This window comes from Mesoplodon mirus, assembly GCF_964341445.2.
Source record: "Mesoplodon mirus genome assembly, chromosome: 7".
Classification (NCBI taxonomy): domain Eukaryota; kingdom Metazoa; phylum Chordata; class Mammalia; order Artiodactyla; family Ziphiidae; genus Mesoplodon; species Mesoplodon mirus.
In genome coordinates, this window is record NC_138983.1 from 101,575,248 (window position 1) to 101,602,606 (window position 27,359).

General features: G+C 45.3%; 1 protein-coding gene and 1 pseudogene across 2 annotated transcripts in view; both read right to left on the bottom strand.

Annotated features, from left to right (window-relative positions):
- Positions 1-27,359, bottom strand: part of LOC309808912 (centrosomal protein of 78 kDa-like) — an 823,590-nt pseudogene that overhangs the window by 449,832 nt on the left and 346,399 nt on the right. The window lies entirely within an intron of this gene.
- Positions 1-27,359, bottom strand: part of LOC309808094 (forkhead-associated domain-containing protein 1-like) — a gene marked incomplete at both ends in the record, with an annotated part of 70,490 nt that overhangs the window by 9,925 nt on the left and 33,206 nt on the right. The window contains 4 exons of the mRNA XM_082628096.1: positions 1,447-1,570; positions 13,708-13,944; positions 17,043-17,152; positions 26,310-26,580. Of these exons, the coding sequence (XP_082484222.1) occupies positions 1,447-1,570; positions 13,708-13,944; positions 17,043-17,152; positions 26,310-26,580 (742 nt within the window). The remainder of the gene's footprint in view (positions 1-1,446; positions 1,571-13,707; positions 13,945-17,042; positions 17,153-26,309; positions 26,581-27,359) is intronic.

Genomic DNA, 27,359 nt, shown 5'->3' on the forward strand with positions numbered 1-27,359 from the left:
CCAAGGGGGCGTAAGATTCGAATTCCAGGGGAACTTGAGCCTCATTACAGGCTCATTGTAATACATGAGCAAAATGACACACGCACCAGCACCAGGACAGTTCGGAGGCTGACCATAAAGGTCAAAAAGAGGGTGGTGGGGCTTCCCTGGTGGCACGGTTGCTGAGAGTCCGCCTGCCGATGCAGGGGACACGGGTTCGTGCCCCGGTCCGGGAAGATCCCACATGCCGTGGAGCGGCTGGGCCAGTGAGCCATGGCCGCTGAGCCTGCACGTCCGGAGCCTGTGCTCCGCAATGGGAGAGGCCACAACTGTGAGAGGCCCGCGTACAGGAAAAAAAAAAAAAAAAAGTGGGTGGTGGCCCAATTCCTGGAAATCCCCGCCCCTTCCCCAAAATATTAGAGTTGTCCCAATCCTCCCACTCATTAGCCTATAAAATTACCCAGCCCATAAAAACTAACTGCCCCATATTTGGGGGTCTCTAGCCTTCTGAGATGGCCCACACTCTGTCTGTGGAGTGTGTTTCTCTCTAAAGAAATCCACTTCTTACTTTGTCTCTCACTGAATTCTTTCTGCATGAGACATAAAGAACCTGAGCTTTATTAAGTCCCGAGACCAGATGCGTGATCTCGATTAAAAGATAGTGGGTTCTGAGTGGGTTCGAGTCCCAGCCCACGGGTTCAAGTCCCACCTGAGTTCCATGGTTGCACACCCACTAAGCTGGTCCCCCTTGGCCTCCCCCCTTGAAGCGCTGGCCACCACGACACACAGTTTATTTTCTCCACAGCACCACTGCTCTCTGAAGTGGGCTTGTTTATTCATCCATTTACTTTTATTGTCTGTCAACCCCTCCCAAATCTGTGAGTACAGGAATCTGACTGTCTTGCTTGGCTCTCCCTCCCCGTAGCCTGGAACGGGGCCTGACACCTAGTAGGAGCTCAAGAAACATGTGGAAGCAATGAAGGAATCCAGGGAATCAAAGCTCAGCCACAGCTGTGCGTTGGCTGCCCCTCTCCCAACCGAAGCCCTTTATCAGGGAACCACCTCTGATCAAATTAGAAAATGGTTTCCCTTGGGCCCAAGTGCACTCGGCTGAAATGGGTGAGACCATGGGTGCCTTAAAGGAGTGACCCCATTTTGTCCATGCTCTAGTTTGCACTCAGGCTGCTTTGTGGAACCACCCAAGCCACAAGGCGACCTGTGTTCTCCCTGGTGGGGCCAGTGCTCAGGAAATCTTGTAGCCAAGAGATACCATTCTCTCAAATATTTACCAGGCCCTGCCCTCGGAACTGGGTGGCAAGAAACCTCCACTGAGGGAGAACTCTAATGCACCGACACGGGTGATCCCTGAGGCTGCACCCAGGTCACGGGCACAGGTGCGCTGGTTGACTGGTGATGTCTGCAGGGGGAGGGCAGAAGCTCTGGGGCCTGAATGCACAAGGGTCTCACCTGACGTGATGGCGGCCTCCCTCCTTAAGTTCTCGGCCTCGTGCTTCAGGGAGGTGATTTCTAAGTTTCTCTCAGACAGGGTCTGGCACACCACCTGGTTGTAGCCTTGCTGTAGGGCACTGATCTGTGGAAGGAGGCAACACACAGTCAGAGGGGGCCAGCCAGGCCTGCAGGACACGCCGGTACTTCTCCAACGTTGGGCAAAGAGTCGGGTTGATCTTGGATCGGGGTGTTGGGGAAATCAAGGTTTTCCGTTGTCACTAGTGGAAGGGGCAGGAGGGGGCCTGTTCCTTCAGTGACCACCATGTCATCGGTCCTCGAGACACGGACCTTATCTTTGTGGCCACCCAGGGGCTCGGGTGCTGCTGTCTTCCTATGACCTGTGGGTTTTCAGCCATAAATAGACCAGCTGTTGGTTCCAGATCATCCAGCACTGACTGGATGCATAGCAAAGTTCAAGAGCCGGGAGCAGGTTATGAAATGAATTCCCTCTAATGAGAATAGAGGGTAGTTTATACCTCACAGAACACTCCAGAGTTTACAAAGCCCGTTCACACATGCTACACTGATACTCGTCACAGCGTTGCTGAAGGCTGACGTTCCCATTAATGTGCGCATTTTGCAAGGGAGCCAGGTTGAGACTCAGCGAGGCGAGGGCCCCTGCTCGGGATCACGCGGCTGGTCAGACGTGGAGTCTGATTCAAACCCAGTCTTTAGTTGCCTGGTTCCTCCTTCCCAGGTGGCTCTAGGAATGAGCGTGAGAAGTTGGAGGCTGTAAAGCAAGGCATGGACTCGGGAGCCGGACTGTGGCCTTCAAGTCCTGTCTCTGCCAGTTAACGGGCTTTGGGAACACAAGGAGGACACCATATTCTGTTTCCTTTTGTTCAGTCTGTACGCGGGGTGATGGTAGTCCCAACCTGATAGGATTGTGAGAAGTATTTTAATAAGTAAGCATGTGTACAAGTGCTCAGATCATGCCTGGCACACGGCACAGGGGGATGAGCTGTGACCGTCCTCTCCTCTACCTACCACGGGGTGTTTTTTTTGTTTTCTTTCTTTTTTTTTTTTTTTTTTTTTTCGGCACGCGGGCCTCTCACTGTTGTGGCCTCTCCTTTTGTGGAGCACAGGCTCCGGACGCGCAGGCTCAGCGGCCATGGCTCACGGGCCCAGCCGCTCCGTGGCATGTGGGATCTTCCCGGACCGGTGCACGAACCCGTGTCCCCTGCATCAGCAGGCGGACTCTCAACCACTGCGCCACCAGGTAAGCCCTCACGGGGTGTTTTAGCTTCAGCTTCCCTCGTGCGTCTCTGGGGAAGGTAGTTGGTAATCTTTATGTGTGCATTTGTAAGCCTTGCCAGGCTCACTTAAACGCCAGTGTGGTTGTTATTAAGAGGAAATACAAGGGCTTCCTTGGTGGTGCAGTGGTTGAGAGTCTGCCTGCCGATGCAGGGGACACGTGTTCATGTCCCGGTCTGGGAAGATCCCACATGCCGCGGAGCGGCTGGGCCCGTAGCCATGGCCCCTGAGCCTGCGCATCCGGAGCCTGTGCTCCGCACTGGGAGAGACTACAACAGTGACAGGCATGCGTACCACAAAAAAAAAAAAAAAAAAAAAAAAAAGAGGAAATACAGGAATCGTGGGTGGGAGCACCACAGGCTGGCTCTATCTATGGCTGCTGTGAGCACCCTCTAAATCCATGGATCAGAGCCCCCTCAAGGGCCGGTCCCTCTCCAGGGGTCTAGGTCTACACGTGGGGTGCGGAAGGCTCTCCATCAAATGCAACGTTGGTAAGGGCCCGAAAGTAGCTGCCAGGCCTCGGCCTCCACAGAGCAGGTACCCGAGAGGCCGGGAAAGAGAGCTGGGCCCAGAACCCCCTCCCTCTCGGTCTGATGTGGCCAGACTGCTTGTTCTGAGTGGCCAGGACTTTCCCACCTCAAGGTGCACTGTGGGCCTTTGCCCTGTGATTTTTCAGATGTCAGGCCTCAGTACTAACACAGGGACCCGTTTACTGGGGCATAAATGCCACGCAATCCGTAGACAGGACAAGAGCTAGCTTGTTTTGCTTTTCATTTTTTTTTTTTTGCTGTACGCGGGCCTCTCACTGTTGTGGCCTCTCCCGTTGTGGGGCACAGGCTCCGGACGCACAGGCTCAGCGGCCATGGCCCACGGGCCCAGCCACTCTGCGGCATGTGGGATCTTCCCGAACCGGGGCACGAACCTGCGTCCCCTGCATCGGCAAGCGGACTCTCAACCACTGCACCACAAGGGAAGCCCCACTAGCTTATTCTGATAGATCAAAATGGAAGTGACAAGGAGAAGGGTGCAATTTCTTTTCTTTTTTTAAAAATAAATTTATTTATTTTTGGCTGCGTTGGGTCTTTGTTGCGGTGCACAGGCTTATTGCAGCGCCTTCTCTTGTTGCAGAGCATGGGCTCTAAGCACACGGGCTTCAGTAGTTGTGGCACGAGGGACTCAGTAGTTGTGGCGCACGGGCTTAGATGCTCCGCGGCATGTGGGATCTTCCCAGACCAGGGCTTGAGCCCGTGTCCCCTGCACTGGCAGGCGGATTCCTAACCACTGTCCCACCAGGGAAGTTCTGGGTGCAATTTCTTTGTTCTCCTAAGGTAAGTTTGCCAGATTTAGGGGAGGAAAAAAGGATGTTCACTTAAAATAGGATTTCAGATAACGAATAATATTTTAGTGCAAATGTGTCCCATGCAATATTTGGGACACACACTAAAACGAAATTCTAAAATTCAAATTTAACTGGGTGTCCTTACTTTATCTGGCAACCCCACCCGAAGAGAGTTCCTAAACTTCAGTCATTCATATACCACTTTCACTATTTTTCCCATGTCTCTTGGCTAGCCCCACTATAATTTCTTAGCATTTTTCGTAGAAGCAGCTCCCTTTTTAAACTTAAAAACGTGCATTAAATTAAAAATAACTGTTATAAGAGTAAATAGAGACTCAGTATCTTAAATAAAAATAATCCCTCCAAAAGAAGAAATACAGGAATTTCCCTGTTTACAATCAGACCAGGTTGCCGGCATCACACTAAAAAAAAAAAAAAAAAAAAAAAAAAGATTGGGTGGAGGTGGTGGGCATGCCCAGGTAATGGAGTTCGGGCGTGCTGATATGGCCACCAGATGGCGGTCACAGCCTTTGGTCTTGGTTTGTGTCCTTGGAAATCTTGTCATTATTACTCTGGTAGAATTAACAGATATGTCAAGGTCTCACAAGTTTTCTGACTCGTTTCATGCACCATCATGGTTCAGAGTCTAGGACATTTGGGGCAGTTACACTTACTTTTTCCCTGGGGCACCTGAGACATTATTGGGGGGGGGTCTATGCTAGAAGTTGCGGGGACACAGGTCACTCTGACCCCCACTCTCCCCAAGGCTATACTTTTGCATGTTTGTGCTTTGGAAACTTTGAGTGAAAAAATTCTTTCACATCTTACTTTTCTCTGTTGGGGGGAAATACAACTTTTCCATAAAAGGTCCTTGGAACACTGAAAGTGTTTGTAAGCTCTTCTCAGCTTAATGCTTTTATTTGCATGATACCAGAGATAGAACACACAGAGACAAACTTCCAGAAGGGAAAACATACGTTCCCCTCTAAGACTCCAGTGGTTTTGACAGATTGAAAATATTTCAATCTGAGTGTCAGAGTTTTAGGATTTTGGATTGCTGGAAAACTCCAAAGAGTCTTCAAACCTCTTTGATACTTTTACTATCAAAGTAAATATCCATATTGTTTGTAATGGCATAAATTCCAAGATGTTTAATGTCTGTTAAGCTGTGTAATAAAATGGGCACTGAATCATAAGAAAGTTAAGAGTGCTAGGAGGAGTGATTGTTTCAGGATGATAATTTGGCTTCTAATTAGCACAGGCGTATAAGAGCACATGGAGGTAAGAATTTTCTAGTGATATTGTAGCGGATCGAAGATCTCTGAGAGCAAATCATTATGCACACACCTTCGGGGACCAGGGAAAACACATAAAGTAATCAGAACCATAAATCAACCTGCCATGTGGCTTACACTTCTGGTGGAATGCTCTGCAGGCAGTAGAATACTTAAGAAACTAAAATGTCAGTGGATGAAACTCGATTTGAGTTCAAACGAATGGAGCCTCTGGTTCATATATGCCTTGCTATAAAATATTCTTCTTCAGTTATAAGTGAAGCTCCAGTGGTAGGGGCGGCAACAGCATGATGCATCAGTGTAATTATTTCTAGATAATTTCTTTGTACAAAAACATTTTTTCCCCCAGATATCGGCAGCCACTTTAAATAAAACTCAAATTGGGACCGGCTGATATTCAAAGATATGTGGAAATTATATAATATTCTATGTCAAATATATTTCAATTATTTAAAAAAAGGTATGTGGGGAATTCCCTGGCAGTCCAGTGGTTAGGACTCTGTGCTTCCACTGCTGGAGGCCTGGGTTTGATCCCTGGTCAGGAAACTAAGATCCTGCAAGGTGCGTGGTACGGCCAAAAAAAAAAAAAGGTATGTGGGAATAATTCAGCCTCGTACATGTACCTGAAAAAGACATGTCATTTTCTCAGTAAAGCTCTGAAATGGGAGAATAACTGAAAGGAATATTTCAGCAAAATTGGCTTCAGTTCAAGAAAAAGATGCTCATTAATGTGTCAGCTACATGTCAAGGTAGCTGTTTGCACTAATAATTCCTATAGGACCTGTTACTTTCATTGTTTTTTCAAAACCAGGTTTGAAGGAGAGTCATTAGTTCATTTAAATATTAGAGCATGTATTTGTTGACTTGTTTATTCTGTCTCCCTCACTAGAGCATAACAGGGGGAAGGATCATGTCTGTCTTGTTCTCTGCTGAATTCTCAGAGCCTGGAAGAGGGCATGGCACAGGATAGGCCCCCCAAAATATTTCTTTGGATTAATGGACGGATGGATGGATGGATGAATAAAGAACAAACAAACAGCCACAGTCCTAACAGAGTTCTAGAAGGTTACTGGGCCCAACCTTTGCCTTCATGGAGCTTACAGTTTCCTGCTAGAATCTGCTAGGTTCAGCATACACAATCTGTGTCCTTTCTAGAGCACCATTTCTAGGACTGAAACTGTGTACCTAGAATCGGTTACAGAAGGGAAAGACAGTAAACAGAGCACAAGAGAACAAAGGCCCCCAAGCACTGACTACGGTTTTTTTTTTTTCTCTCTCTCTTTTTTTTAAATGTTTATTTATTTATTTATACTTTTCTTATTAGTCACCCATTTTATACACATCAGTGTATACATGTAAATCCCAATCTCTCAATTCATCATACCACCACCCCCACCCCCTGCCGCTTTCCCCCCTTGGTGTCCATATGTTTGTTCTCTACATGTGTGTCTCCATTTCTGCTCTGCAAACTGGTTCATCTTTACCATTTTTCTAGGTTCCAAATATATGTATTAATATATGATATTTGTTCTTCTCTTTCTGACTTACTTCACTCTGTATGGCAGTCTCTAGATGCATCCACGTCTCTACAAATGACCCAATTTTGTTCCTTTTTATGGCTGAGTAATATTCCATTGTACATATGTACCATTTCCTCTTTAACCATTCGTCTGTTGATGGGCATTTAGGTTGCTTCCATGATCTGGCTATTGTAAATAGTACTGCAATGAACATTGGGGTGCATGTGGCTTTTTGAATTATGGTTTTCTCTGGGTATATGCCCAGTAGTGGGATTGCTGGGTCCTATGGTAATTCTATTTTTAGTTTTTTAAGGAACCTCCACACTGTTCTCCATAGTGGCTGTATCAATTTACATTCCCACCAACAGTGCAAGACGGTCCCCTTTTCTCCACACCGTCTCCAGCATTTGTTGTTTGTAGATTTTCTGATGATGCCCATTCTAACTGGTGTGAGGTGATACCTCATTGCAGTTTTGATTTGCATTTCTCTAATAATTAATGATGTTGAGCAGCTTTTCATGTGCTTCTTGGCCAGCGGTATATCTTCTTTGGAGAAACGTCTATTTAGGTCTTCTGCCCATTTTTGGATTGGGTTGTTTGTTTTTTTAATATTGAGCTGCATGAGCTCTTTATATATTTTGGATATTAATCATTTGTCAGTTGCTTCCTTTGCAAATATTTTCCCCCAGTCTGAGGGTTGTCTTTTCATCCTGTTTATGGTTTCCTTTGCTGTGCAAAAGCTTTGAAGTTTCATTAGGTCCCATTTGTTTATTTTTGTATTTATCTCCATTACTCTAGGAAGTGGATCAAAAAATATCTTGCTGTGATTTATGTCAAAGAGTGTTCTTCCTATGTTTTCCTCTAAGAATTTTAGAGTGTCTGGTCTTACATTTAGGTCTCTAATCCGTTTTGAGTTTATTTTTGTGTATGGCGTTAGGGAGTGTTCTAATTTCATTCTTTTACATGTAGCTGTCCAGTTTTCCCAGCACCACTTATTGAAGAGACTGTCTTTTCTCCACTGTATATCCTTGCCTCCTTTGTCATAGATTAGTTGACCATAGGTGCGTGGGCTTATCTCTGGGCTTTCTATCCAGTTCCATTGACCTATATTTCTGTTTTTGTGCCAGTACCATATTGTCTTGATTACTGTGGCTTTGTAGTATAGGCTGAATTTAGGGAGTCTGATTCCTCCATCTCCGTTTTTTCCCCTCAAGACTGATTTGGCTATTCGGGGTCTTTTGTGTCTCCACACAAATTTTAAGCTTTTTTGTTCCAGTTCTGTAAAAAATGCCATTGGTAATTTGAAAGGGATTGCATTGAATCTGTAGATTGCTTTGGGTAGTATAGCCATTTTCACAATTTTGATTCTTCCAATCCAAGAACGTGGTATATCTCTCCATCTGTTGCTATCATCTTTAATTTCTTTCATCAGTGTCTTACAGTTTTCTGCATACAGGTCTTTGTCTCCCTAGGTAGGTTTATTCCTAGCTATTGTATTTTTTGGTTGCAGTGGTACATGGGAGTGTTTCCTTAATTTCTCTTTCAGATTATCCATCATTAGTGTATAGGAATGCAAGAGATTTCTGTGCATTCATTTTGTGTCCTGCAACTTGACCAAGTTCACTGATTAGCTCTAGTAGTTTTCTGGTGCCATCTTTAGGATTCTCTCTGTAGAGTATCCTGTCATCTGCAAACAGTGACAGTTTTAATTCTTCTTTTTCAATTTGGATTCCTTTTATTGCTTTTTCTTCACTGATTGCTGTGGCTAGGACTTCCAAAACTATGTTGAAGAATAGTAGTGAGAGTGGACATCCTTGTCTTGTTCCTGATCTTAGAGGAAATGCTTTCAGTTTTTCACCATTGAGAATGATGTTTGCTGTGGCTTTGTCATATATGGCCTTTACTATGGTGAAGTAGGTTCCCTCTATGCCCACTTTCTGGAGAGTTTTTATCATAAATCAGTGTTGAATTTTGTCAAAAGTGTTTTCTGCATCCATTGAGATGATCATATGGTTTTTCTTTTTCAATTTGTTAATATCGTGTATCACATTGATTGATTTGCATATATTGAAGAATCCTTGCCTCTCTGGGATAAATCCCACTTGATCATGGTGTATGATCCTTTTAATGTGTTGTTGGATTCTGTTTGCTAGTATTTTGTTGAAGATTTTTGCATCTATATTCATCAGTGATATTGGTCTGTAATTTTCTTTTTTTGTAGTATCTTTGTCTGGTTTTGGTATCAGGGTGATGGTGGCCTCAGAGAATGAGTTTGGGAGTGTTCCTTCCTCTGCAATTTTTTGGAAGAGTTTGAGAAGGATGGGTGTTAGCTCGTCTCTAAATGTTTGATAGAATTCACCTGTGAAGCCTTCTGGTCCTGGACTTCTGTTTGTTGGAAGATTTTTAATCACAGTTTCAATTCCATTACTTGTGATTGGTCTGTTCATATTTTCTATTTCTTCCTGGTTCAGCCTTGAAAGGTTATAACTTTCTAAGAATTTGTTCATGTCTTCCAGGTTGTCCATTTTATTGGCATAGTGTTGCTTGTAGTTGTCTCTTAGGATGCTTTGTATTTCTGCGGTGTCTGTTGTAACTTCTTTTTCCTTTCTAATTTTATTGATTTGAGTCCTCTCCCTCTTTTTCTTGATGAGTCTGGCTAATGGTTTATCAATTTTGTTTAACTTCTCAAAGAACCAGCTTTTAGTTTTATTGATCTTTGCTATTGGTTTCTTTGTTTCTATTTCATTTATTTCTGCTCTGATCTTTATGATTTCTTTCCTTCTGCTCACTTTGGGTTTTGTTTGTTCTTCTTTCTCTAGTTCCTTTAGGTGTAACATTAGATTGTTTATTTGAGATTTTTCTTGTTTCTTGAGGTGGGCTTCTATAGCTATAAACTTCCCTCTAAAACTATGGGATGCTTTTGCTGCATCCCACAGGTTTTGGATCGTCGTGTTTTCATTGTCATTTGTCTCAAGGTATTTTTTGATTTCCTCTTTGATTTCTTCAGTGATCTCTTGGTTATTTAGTAACGTACTGTTTAGCCTCCGTGTGTTTGTGTTTTTTACAGGTTTTTCCCTGTAATTCATTTCTAATCTCATAGCGTTGTGGTCAGAAAAGATGCTTGATATGATTTTAATTTTCTTAAATTTCCTGAGGCTTGATTTTTGACCCAAGACGTGATCTATCCTGGAAAATGTTCCGTGCGCACTTGAGAAGAAAGTGCAATCTGCTGTTTTTGGACGGAATGTCCTACAAATATCAATTAAATCTATCTGGTCTATTGTGTCATTTAAAGCTTGTGTTTCCTTATTAATTTTCTCTTTGGATGATCTGTCCATTGGTGTAAGTGAGGTGTTCAAGTCCCCCACTATTATTGTGTTACTGTTGATTTCCTCTTTTAGAGCTGTTAGCAGTTGCCTTATGTATTGAGGTGCTCCTATGCTGGGTGCATATATATTTATAATTGTTACATCTTCTTCTTGGATTGATCCCTTGATCATTACGTAGTGTCCTTCCTTGTCTCTTGTAACATTCTTTATTTTAAAGTGTATATTATCTGATATGAGTAATGCTACTCCAGCTTTCTTTGATTTCCATTTGCATGGAATATCTTTTTCCATCCCCTCACTTTCAGTCTGTATGTGTCCCTAGGTCTGAAGTGGGTCTTCTGTAGAAAGCATATATATGGGTCTTGTTTTTGTATCCATTCAGCAACCCTGTGTCTTTTGGTTGGAGCATTTAATCCATTCGCGTTTAAGGTAATTATCGATATGTATGTTCCTATGACCATTTTCTTGTTTTGGGTTTGTTTTTGTAGGTCCTTTTCTTCTCTTGTGTTTCCCACTTAGAGAAGTTCCTTTAACATTTGTTGTAGAGCTGGTTTGGTGGTGCTCAATTCTCTTAGCTTTTGCTTGTCTGTCAAGCTTTTGATTTCTCCATCGAATCTCAATGAGATCCTTGCTGGGTAGAGTAATCTTGGTTGTAGGTTCTTCCCTTTCATCACTTTAAGTATATCATGCCACCCCTTCTGGCTTGTAGAGTTTCTGCTGAGAAATCAGCTGTTAACCTTCTGGGAGTTCCCTTGTATGTTATTTGTCATTTTTCCCTTGCTGCTGTCAATAATTTTTCTTTAATTTTTGCCAAGTTGATTACTATGTGTCTCGGTGTGTTTCTCCTTGGGTTTCTCCTGTGTGGGACTCTCTGTGCTTCCTGGACTTGGGTGGCTATTTCCTTTCCGATGTTAGGGAAGTTTTTGACTATAATCTCTTCAATATCTTCTCGGGTCCTGTCTCTCTCTCTTCTCTTTCTGGGACCCGTATAATGTGAACGTTGTTGTGTTTAATGTTGTCCCAGAGGTCTCTTAAGCTGTCTTCATTTCTTTTCATTCTTTTATCTTTATTCTGTTCCGCAGCAGTGAATTCCACCATTCTGTATTCCAGGTCACTTATCCGTTTTTTTGCCCCAGTTATTCTATTGATTCCTTCTAGTGTATTTTTTTTTCAGTTATTGTATTCTTCATCTCTGTTTGTTTGTTCTTTAATTCTTCTAGATCTTTGTTAAACGTTTCTTGCATCTTCTGGATCTTTGCCTCCATTCTTTTTCTGAGGTCCAGGATCATCTTCACTATCATTATTCTGAATTCTTTTTCTGGAAGATTGCCTCTCTCCATTTCATTTAGTTGTTTTTCTGGGGTTTTATCTTGTTCCTTCATCTGTTACATAGCCCTCTGCCTTTTCATCTTCGCTGTCTTTCTGTGGATATGGTTTTTGTTCCACAGGCTGCAGGATTGTAGTTCTTCTTGCTGCTGCTGTCTGCCCTCTGGTGGATGAGGCTATCTAAGAGGCTTGTGGAAGTTTCCTGATGGGAGGGACTGGTGCTGGGTAGAGCTGGCTCTTGCAATGGTGGGCAGAGCTCAGTAAAACTTTAATCTGCTTGTCTGCTGATGGGTGGGTTGGTTTCCCTCCCTGTTAGTTGTTTGGCCTGAGGTGACCCAACACTGGAGCCTACCCGGGCTCTTTGGTGGGGTTAATGGCATACTCTGGGAGGGCTCATGCCAAGGAATACTTCCCAGAACTTCTGCTGCCAGTGTCCTTGTCCCTTGGTGAGCCACAGCTGCCCCCCGCCTCTGCAGGAGACCCTCCAACACTAGCAGGTAGGTCTGGTTCAGTCTCCTATGGGGGTCACTGCTCCTTCCCCTGGGTCCCAATGCACACACTACTTTGTGTGTGCCTTCCAAGAGTGGAATCTCTCTTTCCCCCAGTCCTGCCAAAGTCCTGCAATCAAATCCCACTAGCCTTCAAAGTCTGATTCTCTAGGAATTCCTCCTCCCATTGCCAGACCCCCAGGTTGGGAAGCCCGATGTTGAGCTCAGAACCTTCACTCCAGTGGGTGGACTTCTGTGGTATAAGTGTTCTCCAGTTTGTGAGTCACCCACCCAGCAGTTATGGGATTTGATTTTATGGGGATTGCGCCCCTCCTACTGTCTCTTTGCGCCTTCTCCTTTGTCTTTGCATGTGGGGTATCTTTTTGGTGAGCTCCAGTGTCTTCCTGTCGATGATTGTTCAGCAGTTAGTTGTGATTCCAGTGTTCTTGAAAGAGGGAGTGAGAACATGTCCTTCTACTCCGCCATGTTGAACCAAATCTGACTACGGTTTTAAGCAGAATTATGCACTGAGGCCAAAATTCATCAATGACCAATTGCTTTTTTATCAACTTTGTTGAGATATAATTTATGAACAAGATCAGTGGCCAATTTTAAAGTAGTTCTTTAAAACTTAAAAAAAATTTTTTTTTTTTTTTGGATTTAGTTTCAGGAGGAAGGAAGTTGACTGGTAAATCCAGACATTCTGGGTGGAGAATTTTTGGTGAAATTCCCTATAAATGAACCAGCAGCTGCCTTCAGGGTTTGATAAAGGCCTCAGTGTTTGGAACACTGTGGGGTTCCTTCTCCCCATCTCCAGCTCTTTCTGGCTGGGTCCGGGTGGGTGTGAGAAGTGGTCACTGAAGCGACAGGAGTTGGGTGGAAATGCAAAGTGGGTGTGAAAGCATGAGGTGTACAAGGTGGCAGAGCTGAGCCCAAATCACATCACTGTCTCTCACTTGCTGTGCAAGCTGTAACAAGCTCCTGGGCATCTCTGAGCGTGCCTCAGTCTCCTCATCTGTAGAATGGCATGTGTCAGAAGACTGAGGTTTAACTAGCTAATGAGGGGACTTCCCTCATGGTGCAGTGGTTAAGAATCCCCCTGCCAATGCAGGGGACACGAGTTCGAGCCCTGGTCCAGGAAGATCCCACATGCTGTGGAGAAACTATGCCCGTGGGCCACAACTACTGAGCCTGCACTCTAGAGTCCGCGAGCCACAGCTACTGAAGTCTTCATGCTGCAACTACTGAAGCCCACGTGCCTAGAGCCCATGGTCTGCAGCAAGAGAAGCCACTGAAATGAGAAGCCCACGCACCACAGTGAAGAGTAGCCCCTACTCACTGCAACTAGAGAAAGCCCGTGCACAGCAACGAAGACCCAATGCAGCCATAAATAAATACATTAAATAAGTAAATAAATAAATAAATAAGCTAATGCACCCAAAGCACCTGCACCGGGGCCTGAACATGGTAGGCACTTAATCAAATCTAATATTGTTCTTACAAGGCTAGAAACTTGCCAACCCTCCACTCCCTGGATCTGCACTCTTCACCATGCTGTGCTCACTGCCCATTTCTAACTACCCGGGTGGCTCCCCCCAGGCTCTACCTGAGAGCTGTCACCCTGTGTTGTGACCCCAAGGCCCCGACTCACTTGTCTCTGAGCCCTACCTGGTTTTTCAAGCTCTGGATCTCTCTCTGTTGGGCATCGTCCTCTTCATGCAGAACCTGAAACTTGGGCGGGATCACCCTCTCCTTCTGCCTGGAGGTGGCTGTTTCCAACAGCTTCTGCCTCAGGTTGGCCACTTGGTTCTGCAGGCTTGCTATCACGGTGTCTTTGTATTTAGATTCAAGTTCAAAATCGGAGAGACGGCTGACTTCTTTTCCCAGCAGCAGAATTATTTCATCCTGGGTGGAGGACAGATGGGAAATTTACTAGGTGTGGGTCTGGATGTAAGGCTGAGCCCATTTAAAGAAAGACAGGAAAAATATGGTATCATTCTTTGGGAAGGTGAGGGCAGGCAGGGAGGGAAAAAGCAGACTTTCAAGGCTATCTCTGTCACTTGGAAAATCTCATAGAGACAAGAATTGGGTTAAAATGATGTACTTGAATATAGACTCCTGTAATGGATGTCTGTACCTCACAGGTACGGACACTTTCCTTTCCCCGAGAATTAGACTTTCATATTAAGAACAACCATCCCACTTGGGAACATTTGTTGCTAGAAAGTTTACTTAGAATGATTTCATTTATAATATACAGCCTAGCACACTGGGGACCTAGGAAAGGTACTTAGGAAAACAACATTCTGTTTGACCACATTCTGCCTATAATGAGGGTTATTTGTTTTAACTTAAAACATTCTGAACTATTTGTTTTCCCTTTCCTCTCTTCTAATATTTCCTGCCTCTTTTGGCTATTCATGTATGATTTTTTTCCAGGTAACTCAATCTGGAAAGTAAATGAGACAGGAATAGTGATTTATTTGCATGGGCTCATGTAAACTTTCGGCTGGAAAAACAAAATTGCTGGTAGACTTTACCCACAGGTATAATTAACCCTGTCCTCCATCTCTCCAGTGAAAAAGCTCTGCAGCCAAAGAATTGGTTAGGTTTTCCAAAAAAGGAAAAAAAAATTCCCCCAAACTTCTCACCAGACGTTATCAATAAAATGTCAGAAAAACTGAAGAAGAAGAAGAAGAAGAAAAAATTCCCCAGAGGCCTTTTCCAAAGCAGTCACGGGAGGAGGTAAACGGGCAATTTCTGGGCCAGCTCATTCCCAGGAGAGCCGTCCAGTCAGCCTCACGACCTGCTAGCTCCGTGACCTGGGGCAGGACAGGGTCTCGCTCATGAGAAAGCCTGTCTGACATTGCCAGCTGCTGCCAGGGGCCTTCCTTTGGGTCCTTGTGAAAGTTGGTGGCAAAACTTCAAGAGAGAGCATCAGACATATTCCCTACTCCTGGGCAGTTTCCCCTGTTTCACCCTGTTATGATCAGCCAGGTGCTTATTCATTTTTCATGCAACAAACATTCATCGGGCAGCAACTAAGTGCCAGGCCCCGTGCCAGTGCTGGAATATAAGAAGTTTGCAGAGGGCAGTGGACAGCTGTGGGTTCTGCTTTCCTGCTGAGGGTCCCCTTGCCCTTCTGGAGGGAGTGTTCCTCCTTCCATTTGGTCTGGGTAGGATTGTCAGTCATGTGCCCTGCTCCTTCCTGTTCCACCTCCCCATGTGCATGTGGCCCAAGCTGGTCAATCAGAGATTTCACACATCGATTACAGAGGGAGAGGATCTTGCCTTCTTTTGGATCATAAACTTTAAATATGTAGGCTTGTTTGCCTGAGTTTGTCTTTTCTGACACACAAAGCCAGCCTTATGTAGAAAGCCAGACTCTGAGGGAAACAGAGGGGAGAGGTTGGTAGTGGGGAGGTGTTCTGATGACATTATTCAAGCTCCTGGATCTAGCCATACCTGAAGCTAGTGGCCCTTTAAATTTTCCAATAAGTTGAGCTAATCGATGCTCCCCCTCAAGCTAATTTGTTTATTGTCACTTGAAGGAGTCCTGGCAAGTCAGGGTAGAAATGGCTTATAAAGAGAAAGAATTCTTTCTATTATAAATAGAAAAAATGATAAATGGCTTATAAACATTTTCTATAAATAGAAAAAATTATAGTGGTTGCACTATATTTCCAAGTTAAAATTGAGGCAGGTTGAAAAATGGCTACAAATACTTTGCAGTTTTGCCATCCAGTCTATTTCCCCACCCTCTAGTCTGGGCTGGCCCCGTGACTTGCTTTAACCAATGGAATGGAGTGGAAGTGATGCTGCATGATCTCCAGGCAAGTTCTTACAGGCTGTGCAGCTTCTGCTCTGGCCCCCTGGGAACCCCGAGACCACCGTGCTGTGATGAAAAACCACATGCACAAAGGGGCGCACCAGTCCAGGCGTCCTGGCTGAGGCCCTAGATGTGGGAAGGAGGCCAATGGAGACCGACCACCAAACTGGCCAAGCCAGCGGCTGACTGAGGCCGCATGAGTGAGGCCAGGGGACGCGAGCAAAGGAACCTTCCAGGTCAACCCATAGATTCTGGGGAATAATGAATTGCTGTTTGAAGCCGCTAAGTTTTGGGATGGCTTGTTACACAGCGATAAATACAGAATCTGAGTGTGGCTTCTCGCCTTTCTGCAACATTTTTCAGAGTCTGGTCCCAGGATGCCTGGTTGGAACCCCCTGCCTCCTGAAGGTTTGGATTTCCGTGTCTGACAAGAACCCCAGGTAGGTCTGCTCCTCACAAACTCTGAGAATTGCTGCAGGAGCAGGCCCTGGCCCTGAAGGAAAGCGAGATATTATAGACTGCTTCTTTTAGAGTAACTTTCGAGTCGTGTCTAAGTGGGGAGAAATTGACCTGGGCCCTTCCCAGGATGGCTTGAATCCACCTGTTCTGCTCGCATCCCTGCTTTAAACCTCTCTGTTTCTTTAACGAGTCTCTCGGCCCAGGCCTCCCTGACTTCAGGGCTCACGTCCTCCTGCAAGGAACGTGTTTTTGCATCACTGTTCCATCACTGAAGGTTGACCAAGTGATTACTGTGTGGGAGTTAGAAGTTCCCGCTGAGAAGCTAACCAGACCTCGCTTTGAATCCTAACACTGCTCCTTGCATTGGACAGCCGTGAACACATCACTGAACCTCTCTGAGCTTCAGTTTCCTCATCTGCAAAGTGAGGCTGATAAAATCTATTTTGAAGTTGGTGAAGATTAACGAGCTAATAAATGTCAAGTGCACAGGACATGGCCCAGCACACAGTAGGTGCTCAGTACCTTGTAGTTGTAGATGTTATTTGGGATAAAATGAGCAGTGGCCAAACCTGGCTGAATGTCTTGGGAGGAAGAGGTGGTTTCTTGGAAGTAGGAAAAAGGGACAGTCCTTGAGACACAGAGAACAAGAGGCAGTGGCAATCTCTCCATGGTCCCTCTTGCTGCTGTAGCTCTGTGTTTCCCCGAGACCCCTCACCTTATCGTGCTGGGACAGGTACTGGTCCACAAAAATTTCTCTGTAGGGCTCTGCCCCAGGAATTTCCTCGGCCACTGATTGTTCCGACAGTTCCGCCGTGTTGGTCCACACTAACACACAAGGTCAACAGAGAATGCAGAGGAGACAGTGAGTTTCCCCAAAGTCTTAAAGAATATTTTCAGATTAACCTTCACATTCATGAGACTTATGCACTGAAAGCATTACAGGAGGACTGGAAAGGGTAAGAGCTGCCTCATTTCTCTTCCCCAGCGTTAACTGCACTGATGCACTGTGGTGTGTCTCTTTCCAGACTTTTTTCTATGCTGCATAAGAGCTGAGGACCCTGGGCAAGTCATTTGCTCTCTCTAAGCCTTAGTTTCCACATACATAATTCAGGATCCCTGATAGTCTCTGTTATAAAGGGCTATCTGGAGATTAAATAGAATAATGATATAGAGCAGGGGTTGGCAAACTATGGCCCTGCGGCCAAATCTGGCCTTCTGCCTATTTTTGTAAATAAAGTTTTATTGCAACATAGCCACAGTGATCATTTACATATTATTTATGGCTGCTTTCCAGCTACAAAGGCAGAGCTGAGTAGTTGCAGCACAGACCATGTGACCCACAAATCCTAAAGTATTTACTATCTGGCTCTTTACAGGAAAAGTTTGCTGACCCCTCAAGTAGAGCATTTAGCACTAAACATTAGCTATATTTTTTTATTGCAGTCATATTTTTCAAAAAACAAAAATGTATTTACATGACAGAGATTCTTATCCAGCTTACTTTTCAGCTAACAATATCAAAAACATCTTCCCATGTCAGTATTTGTAGCTGTACTTGGTTCTTTTCCAGGGTAGCATTGTGGTCCATTGTCCAAGTGTGCCAAACGTGTTTAACTAGGATCCACTTGATAGCCATTTAAGCTTTCCTATATTTTTTCTTATTTACCCTAGTATTACAAGGCCTTTTTATATGACTTTCAGGGATTATGGCATTGTGTTTGGGGACCCCACTCTGTATCACATCAGACATCTCGCAATTCACTCACATCAACACTGAATACATTTCTTTTTATTGGTGTAGAAACGTTTGTAAAGATTTCTATAATTCTACGTGTGAGATCACTTGGGCCCAAGCAGCATATTTTAAATTTCCAAGTGACTATGGTTTCTGGACAGTCACTGCACATTCTTATCTTCTTGTGAAGTGAGAAAATGAACAAATTGTTTTCAGTGGTGATGAAACTTTAATGAGTATTAACATTAATGATGAATGAAGCATGCACTGTCATGTTTGTGGACATTCATCATTTATTCATTTTGCTTCTGTATTTTTTATTTATGCATTTTAGAGTCAAAGATCCCTGCCCCCCAGCCAGGTCTCAAACCTCTTTGTGGACCCCAGAACCTCTAGTGGACATAGCTGATGGCCTGTGGTGCCCAGAGAATGCACAGCCTTGCGTGTTGAATGAGCAGCCCTGGCCACAGTGTTTCCTGGGGCACGAGGAACACAAGGGCCTGGAACTTCAGCAGCTGCCCATTTTCTCTCCCTCCACCTCCCCAACTAGGTCCATGATTAGAAAACTTTTATTTGAAGCTCACTGCCCCCATCTGACTCTCTTGGATCCTGAGCAGCAAAGTCCTAACTGACTATAGCAGCAGTGCCTGATAGAGAAATAAGGGAGCTACAGAATGCAATTTTCAATTTTCTCGTAGTCACGTTAAAAAGGTAAAAAGAAGAGAGGAACTTTTAATGATCAATTTTATTTAACCCAATACATTAAAAAGCATCATTTCAACACGTGATCGACCAAAAATATGGAGATATTTTATATTCTTTTTCTGCGAGGCATGAAGCCTTTGAAATCTGGGGTTTATTTTACACTGACTGCGCATCTCAATTTGGAAACTGAGTTTTCAGGAGGAAGATTTCATCTGTTTTCAGATTCCTCAAGAAATCGGCTCCCACTGGAGGAAGGTACTGCCTGGCCTGTGTCCCCAGGGAGGGCCTCGGGGTCTGACCCTAACTGGGCCCCTGTCCAGTCTCAGCTTAGAGTTATGGCGTCTGATGCCATCTCTAGGGGTGACTCCGGCTGCCTCTGCAACCCTGTCGTGGCTGTCTTGAGGGACGCTTCCCTGCAAGATGATGGCCGGAGCGGGGACTTCATCAATCTTACAGAACAGGCTGATCGATGGGGTCCCTTTACTGGGGAAGGTGTGTTTACTCAAAGTCTTTGTGGGGCTAGAATTTGCTCTGAGACTTGCTTTCCTTACACCCAGGCAGGGAGGTGCGGGAGCAGTTACCCCTCACCTGCCCCAAACTTCTTTACCGGCTACTGTTATTTATCAAAAAGAACCTAAGGGCCATGTATGACCAAACCGGCTTAACTCTAGATGCTGGATCCTTCGGAGGTCCCAGTGGGGAGAAGCCCCAGGGAGAGTCGGGAGGGCTGGGGCGGTGGGACGGCGGATACGGGGACGCAGGCACTTTAAGAATTTTCGGGCATGAGCTGTTGGCCAAAAGGCAGGGGAGTTACTTTAATATTTTAACAACCCCCAGCTGTCCTGGTGCGCTCCAATAATCACCAGTCTGCAGCAGGGGCAGTATGTGTGCACCTTAACTGTGTCTTTCAGACATTGTAAGTTGTAAATAAAAGTTAAATAACAATCATGGTTAGGTAATAACTTAATTTTTAAATTTTAATATTTAAAATTTAAATATTAAAATTTTAAGATATTTAAATTATTAAGATTGTAAAATTTAAAATTTAAATATTAAAATATTAAATATTTTAATAATTACTGAATGTTCGCTATGCACCAGGCGCTGTGCTCAGCACTTACAGGCAGGATACGATTTCGTCTTCATAACAACCCAGTGAGATAGGCATTATTATTCCCATCTCCATTTTATACGTGAGAGATATGAGGCACAGAGACGTCAAGTCACCTGCTCAAGGACACACAGCTGGTAAGTGGTAGAGTCAAGGGATGAGCCTAAGTTTGTTGGATTCAGAGCCTATGCTTTTAACCACTATGTAGTCAATGTATTGAAGTGGGAAGATGTTTATGACATATTATTGAATTTTAAAAATCAGGTAGGGAATTCCTTGGCAGTCCAGTGATTAGGATTCTGTGCTTCCACTGCAGGGGGCACAGGTTCCATCCCTGGCTGGGGAACAAAGATCCTGCAAGCTGAGCGGCACGGCCAAAAAAAGAAAAAAAAAGAAGGTTACCTATGTTAGGTTCATATGATCCCATTATTGGGAAAAATATATATATATATATGAATCAAGATGCTATTTTAATAAGTCACTCCACATATTTTCTTTTCTCAGTAATTCTTCCCCACCTCCCATGAGCTCTTGCCATTAAGATTTGGCCTTGGAGCTGACGTTTTATTGCCTTGTGGTACAGGAAGGATGAGTATTAACTAGAACAGGGTGAGTTTTCCCCCAGGCAAAATGACGTTTTCATTTTTGACAATGTCTGGAGACATTTTTGAGAACCACAGTTAGGGGGGGTGGTGGTGGTGTTGCTACTGGTATCTCTGGTGGGTAGGAGTCAGGGATGCTGCTAAACACTCTACAGTGGACAGGACAGATCCTTCAACAAGGAGTTATGCGACCCACCTGTCACTCTGCCAAGATTGAGAAACCCTGACCTGATCTGCAGAAAATAAATCCTTGGCTTTGGGTTTTCAAATAGAATTTTTCAAGTCTAAAGCAAGGTGACAGTCTAACAGTAAACCAATTTAATTGGAAGAGCCCAGCTTTGCTAAGAGAGGAAAGAGCTTTCTTGGAACCCTTAAAAAGAGGTGTTTTCTGTCAAGAGACAGCATGGAGGACTGGAGCACAGAGTTTTCTCTAAAGCGTGCAGTAGAGAGGCCCAGACAGAAAGGAACTCCCCATGACACGGGAAGATGAAAGTCCTTTTCTGAGGATGGCGAGAGTGTCAGGGGAACGAGGGCAAACGTTTGGAAACATGAGACCTGGCTGAGAGGCTGAGGAGATAGAGCCCAGGTAGAAGTGAGTGACTCTAAGCCATACGACTCATCCTTCATTTCTCCAGGGGGAATCCAAGTCCTTCAGAGAAGCCCCAAGTTCAGCATGGCACTGGAGAAACCGGTGATTACAGTGGAAAAATTTAAATGGCGGAGTGAAAAAAAGAAAAGAAACAGCCCATGTGCCATGTGTCCAAAGGATGCATTAAAAAAACAACCCCCAAAACCCTGTATATATGTTCATAAAACAGAACATGATCCATACAACAAAATGAATGAATCTCAGAAATACTATGCTGAGTGAAAAAAGCCTTCCACAAAGGAACATGTACTACATGGTTCTGTGTACTTGAGATTCTAGAACAGGAATATCTAATCCATGGCGGGAAAAGAATTCAGAAGAGTGGGTGCCTCTGGGGCCTGGGGCTGGGAATTGACTGGGGAGGGACATGAGGGAACTTTCTGGGGTGATGGTAATGTTCTATATCTTGATAGGAATTTGGGTTACATAGTTGTGCACGACTGGCAAAACTCAGTGAGCACATTCAAGATCTACACCTTTCAGGGTGTGGTAGCCAGTCTCCAAGATGGCCCCACTGATTCTTGTCTCCTGGTATTCAGACCCTTGCATCATCCTCTGCAATACTGGATGGACTTTATATTAGTTAGCTGGGGCTGCCATAACAAAACACCACAGGAGGTCTTAACAAAATAAATTCATTTTCTCACAGTTCTGGAGGCTGGAAGTCCAAGATCAAGGTGTGGGCAGGGTTAGGCCTCTCTCCTTGGCTTGCAGACGGCCACCTTCCTGCTGTGTCCTCACATGCCCTTTTCTCTGTGCACGTGCATCCCTGGCGTCTCTCTCTCTCTTCTTACAAGGACACCAGCCCTTGGATTAGGGCCCACCCAATCATCTCATTTGAACTTACTCATCTATTTCAATACACTATCTCCAAATATGGTCACATTCTGCGATATTGGGATTGAGGCCTCAGCATATGCATTTTGGGGGAATGCAATTCAGTCCGTAACAAAGCTTCTCTATGTAACCAAGGATATTGCAGAAATGACACAGTTTGATTCCTGAGGTTAGATCATAAAAGACATTGCAGCTTCTGCCTCACTCGCTAGGACCACTTGTCTGGAGGAGCTGGCAGCTTGAGGATGCTCAAGCAACGTATGGAGAGGTGCACTTAGTGAAGAACTGAGGCCTCTTACCAAAAGCCATGGGAGTGACCCATCCTGGAGGTGGGTCCTCCAGCCCCAGACAAGCCCCCAGAGGACCACAGCCCAGCCACCACCATTACTGCCACCTCATGGACAAGCCTGAGCAAGAATCCCCCAGCTAAGCCATTCCCAACTTCCTGCCTCAGAGAAGCTATGAGATAATAAATGTTTACTGTTGTTTTAGGCCATTACATCCTGCAGTAATTTGTTATGCAACAATAAGTAGCAAATACAGGTTTGGGCACCAGGAGTGGTGCAAAATTTAACAAAAACCCTAAAATGTGGAGTGGTTTGGGATGGAACAGTGGCCAGAAGCTGGAGGACTTTGGCCAAGAGTCTTTGAGAAAGCGTGAATAGTCTTAGTAGAAGCCCAATGGCCTTTGAGGAGGCAGTGAGAGAAGGGTTCCAGGAAAGTGAGGAAAATGTTACTGGGGTTAAGGGATCCTTGTTAGGTGGTGGCAGAAGGTTTCCTAACACGTTGCCTGTGGTCATGAGGAAGGTAGAAAATGTTTGTGATGAGGCTAAGTGGTCAAGCTAAAGAGAGTCCCAGACAGAGTCTTGGAAGGTGCTGCCTGGTTACTTCTTGCTACTTATAGTGAAATGTGAGGGGGAGAGACAGTTAAAGGAAGGGCTGTTAAATCAGGGCAATGTTCTGGGCTTGAAAATTCCCTGCCTCTCCAGGTGGCAAATGAAATGTAAGAAACAGGTTCTGGGCAAAGATCAAATCAAGGGCACTCTCAAGAAAACACAGTCCAGAGAAGAAGCTGAGGGTGTGGTTGTAAAATCCTTTGTTAAGAATACAGATCCAGGGCAGTGTCCAAGAGAACCCTTCGGTCAAAGAACTGGGCTTCTAAGAAGCTTCTGTCCTTTGTCAGTCTTTGCAGAAGCCCATGGTGGAAGGGCTTGTGACAAAAAAGTCTGTGGGCGTGGGTTTTGCCTGATAGGATGAACCCCAATAAGAAGCACTGCCAACTCAGACTGACAGAGACCCACAAAAGTCAAAGAAGCGTCTGGACCCCCAAGCTTCTACAGGCAGGAAGCAGGCTATAAAACTATGCAGCCACATCCATGGGACACCTTTCATAGGAAAGGGAGGACGACTCAGAAGGCGGAACTCACGGACCAGGGGCAGAGCCAAGAGCCCTGGAAAGTCATTTCTGGGCAAGAGTTGGACTGAAGCCCAGTCAAGGAACTGCCGATATTTTCCCAGCTGGACTTCAGAACTGCTTTGGGCCAGGGACTCCTGTGTGTTTCCTGTTTTTCTTCTTTTGGAACAAGAGGAGTGTATGTAGCAGTGATGCTATGTCTGTCCCACCAATATGTGCTGGGTGTGTGAGGGACAGACCCTTTGTTCAGAGGTCTTCAGATTTCTGGAAGTAGTACTTGATGAGCTGAACGTAACGTACTACACCCATGAGCCCCATCTGTACCTGGACTTGATTTAGACGAGATTCTGGAATTTGAGCCGATGCTGTTACTGGGGTGAGATTTTGGGGGGCCTCGGGAGAGAGGAGGAGGAGTGTGAATCATTGAGGACCCGAGGGCAGGCTGTGGTAGCCGGCCTCCAAGATGACTGCTGATAATCCCCGCCTCCTGGTCTTCAGGCCCGTGTGTAGTCTTCTCCCACACTGGAGGGTGACGCCCTGGGTAACCAGCAGGATATTGCAACAATGACAGAGCATGACTTCTGAGGCTTAGTCACAAGAGATGTTGCCATTTCCATCTTGTCCTCCAGGATCACTTGCTCAGGAGGAGCAGCTGCCGTGTCATGAGAATGCTCGAGCCACTCTCTGGGGAGGCCCATGTGGTGAGGAACAGGGGCCTCCTGCTGACACCCATGTGAGCAGCCGTGTTCGAAGTGGATCCTCTGGCCCAGGTCAAGCCTTCAGATGACTGCAGCCTTACGAGGGACCCTGAGCCACAGCCGTCCTGCTAAGCTGCTGCCAAATTCCTGACCCCACAGAAACCGTATAGATGATAACACATGTTTGATTTTGCTTTAGGCTGCTACGTTTGGGGAGAATTCGTTATGCAATCATGATAACTAATACACATTCTGTGTTCATTTTACATGAAGGAGACAAAACATGTTGAGTTCTAGTTAATGGTATATGTGCTAAAACATTTAGGGGGAGGACTACAGATGTGTGCTATTTATTTTGAAATGCATCCAAAAAATAAGATGGATTAATGCAGGACAAGAAGGATGGGTAGACAGAAATGTAATAAAGAGTACAGCAAAGTGTTAGCGGTAGAATTAGGAGGAGAGCTGTCTCTGTAAAATTCTTTTTGTTTTGCTGTATGTTTGAACGTTTTCACATTAAAATGCTGGGGTGGGGGCTTCTCTGGTGGCGCAGTGGTTGAGAGTCTGCCTGCCAATGCAGGGGACACGGGTTCGAACCCTGGTCTGGGAAGATCCCACATGCCACGGAGCAGCTGGACCCGTGAGCCACGACTACTGAGCCTGCACGGCTGGAACTTGTGCTCCGCAACAAGAGAGGCCGCGATGGTTAGAGGCCCGCGCACCGCGATGAAGAGTGGCCCCTGCTCGCCGCAGCTGGAGAAAGCCCTCGCACAGAAGTGAAGACCCAACACAGCCATAAATAAAGAAATAAATAAAATTAAATTTAAAAAAATGCTGGGGGGAAATGGCTGAGTAATTTCTTAACTTGGGTGGTTGGTACATGAGCGTTCCTTAGATGATGATGATGATGATGTAAACTGCAGAGATACCTTTCATTTGCTCCTTAGTCTGTTTATTTCAGAATAATAACTATTATTTGAATGGCTGAGGGAAGTGACTAGGTGAGTGGTCCTGAGTGAGACCAGGGAAGGGTGTGGAGGCATCGAGAGACCTGGGGACTCAGAGGGGTCTGGGGCTGGGACACGGAAAACAGAGAATGGGACCTTCACACCAGTGGCCACAGAAGAAACCTGGGAATCATGCCAGGGACTAAGTCGACCCAGCTACTCTGCCAGTAAGCCTGGCAAGGCCAAGAGGATGGTGACAGACAGGAAGTCTCCTCCCCAAGTGCCATGAGGCCTTCTGGGGGGGAGGGGGGGGATAAGGAAACCCTGATGGCTGTGTGTCCCCAAAGTGACCAGGCTGTGAGTGACAGTCACTGAGATAACCAGCCTTAAATTTGACTGAAAAGCGTTATTTTAGATTAGATTGAATACATAACCTCTGGAGAAGTAATTTTCTCCATAAGCCTCAGTCTCCTCTTACCTGTAAAATGGTAATAAAATATTTAAAAACCTCCTAAGGCAAGAGGGATTTCAGTTACCAATATGTCTGTACATCTGAGTTGAAGTATATAAATTTAGATTCTGATACAGATTCATATATATTCATATATATGTACAAACACACACACACACACACACACTCACCACAGAGGTACTGACGTGTGCAGATGGGCAGAGCACAGTCTTGGAGGAGTTTGTACCAAAAAGTCAACAGGGAGAATTCTGGTGATAAGGGTGACAGCTTATCTTTTACTGTTTTCTAACTTTCTGCTTATCCCAATTTTTTCACATTTGATTATGTTCTACTTCAGAACCAGAGAACATAAGCAAAAGCCAGAGAAAGACAAATATCATACCATATTGCTTATATGTGGAATCTAAAAAAAGGTACAAATGAACTTATCTACAAAACAGAGATAGAGTTACAGATGTAGAAAATAAACTTATGGTTACCGGGAATAAGTGGTGGGAGGGATAAATTGGAAGAGAGGGATTGACATACACAATACTATACATAAAAGAGATAACTAAGAAGGACCTACTGGATAGCACAGGGAACTCTCCTCAATACTCTGTAATGGTCTATATGGGAAAAGAATCTAAAAAAGAGTGGATACATGTATATGTTGAACAGATTCAGTGTGCTGCATACCTGAAACTAACACAACACTATAAATCAACAGCACCTCAATAAAAATTTTTAAAAAAAGGGGAAAGCAGAAACTGAGACCCATCCTCCTAGCAAAAGCCCCTCCCCTAAGCCGCCAAGGAAGCGCCCATGAGTACCTTGCCTGATGATGGGAACGCTGTGGGCGGCTCTGTCCACCTCGAAGGAGAACATCTTCTCGCTGGCACTCACGGGCCGCCTGTGGGAGGCTGGTGGGACCATGGGGGGCTCGGGGGACCCCTGCGACCAGCTCCTCTGCACTGGCGCTGTCCAGATGCCCGGGTAGAAGGGGGTCTGTGTTGGTGAGGGTGACTGGTTCAGTTGCTGGGTGGCCCAAGGTGGCTGTGGCCTTGGCCAAGGTGCTGGGCCCCTCACCCATGGGAAGGAGACCTGCAGGGGCAGACAAGAGGGTCAGGGGAGGTTACGAGCAGCTGGGGTGGTCTTCACCTTTCTGTCCCGGCGACATAATTGCTGCCCTAGATTTCGGCGTATAAGTCACTTCTCCCAAGAATCCCTCCCACACTCTCCCCAAATTTGGGATGGCGGTCCCCACCATGGGTCACCTTGCACACTATCACACCACCATTTATTGGGTGCAGCCTTCGTGCCAGGCACCCAGTCAAGAGATTCACATGCATTACCTCATTTAATACCCCTGATGCTCTGTGATGAGCCCGAGGCTGAGCAAGACCTAGTGACTTTCCCAGGACCACAGATTTGGCAGTGAGCGTCTGAGCTGGTACAATGCCACCTCTGAGCTCTGAGAGGCTGACAGCTTTTTGTCTACCTTGCTCAGCACCGTATCCTCAGCTCCTAGAATAAACCCTTGGCACATACACAGTAGGTCCTTAAATACTGGTTGAAAGAATGAATGAACACATCTCCGAGATTCAAGCCCAGCTCTCCAGGACACACACATCCACACTGTGTGTCTCCCTGGCACTCCCATTCCACCTGTTCCCCGAAGCCGAGAGCTCTGGGGTGGCAGGCACCCCAACTGGCTCGAAACCCAGCTGGCTCATTAGCCTGTGATCCTCAACATCTGCCACATCTGATTCTTGCCAGACGCTCCATAAATATCTATCGAGGGAACCTTTTTTCATCTGACCCGGCGGAAGATGTCTGTAGCTACTTTCATTAGAGAGCACATCAAAATCCATCTACACCGG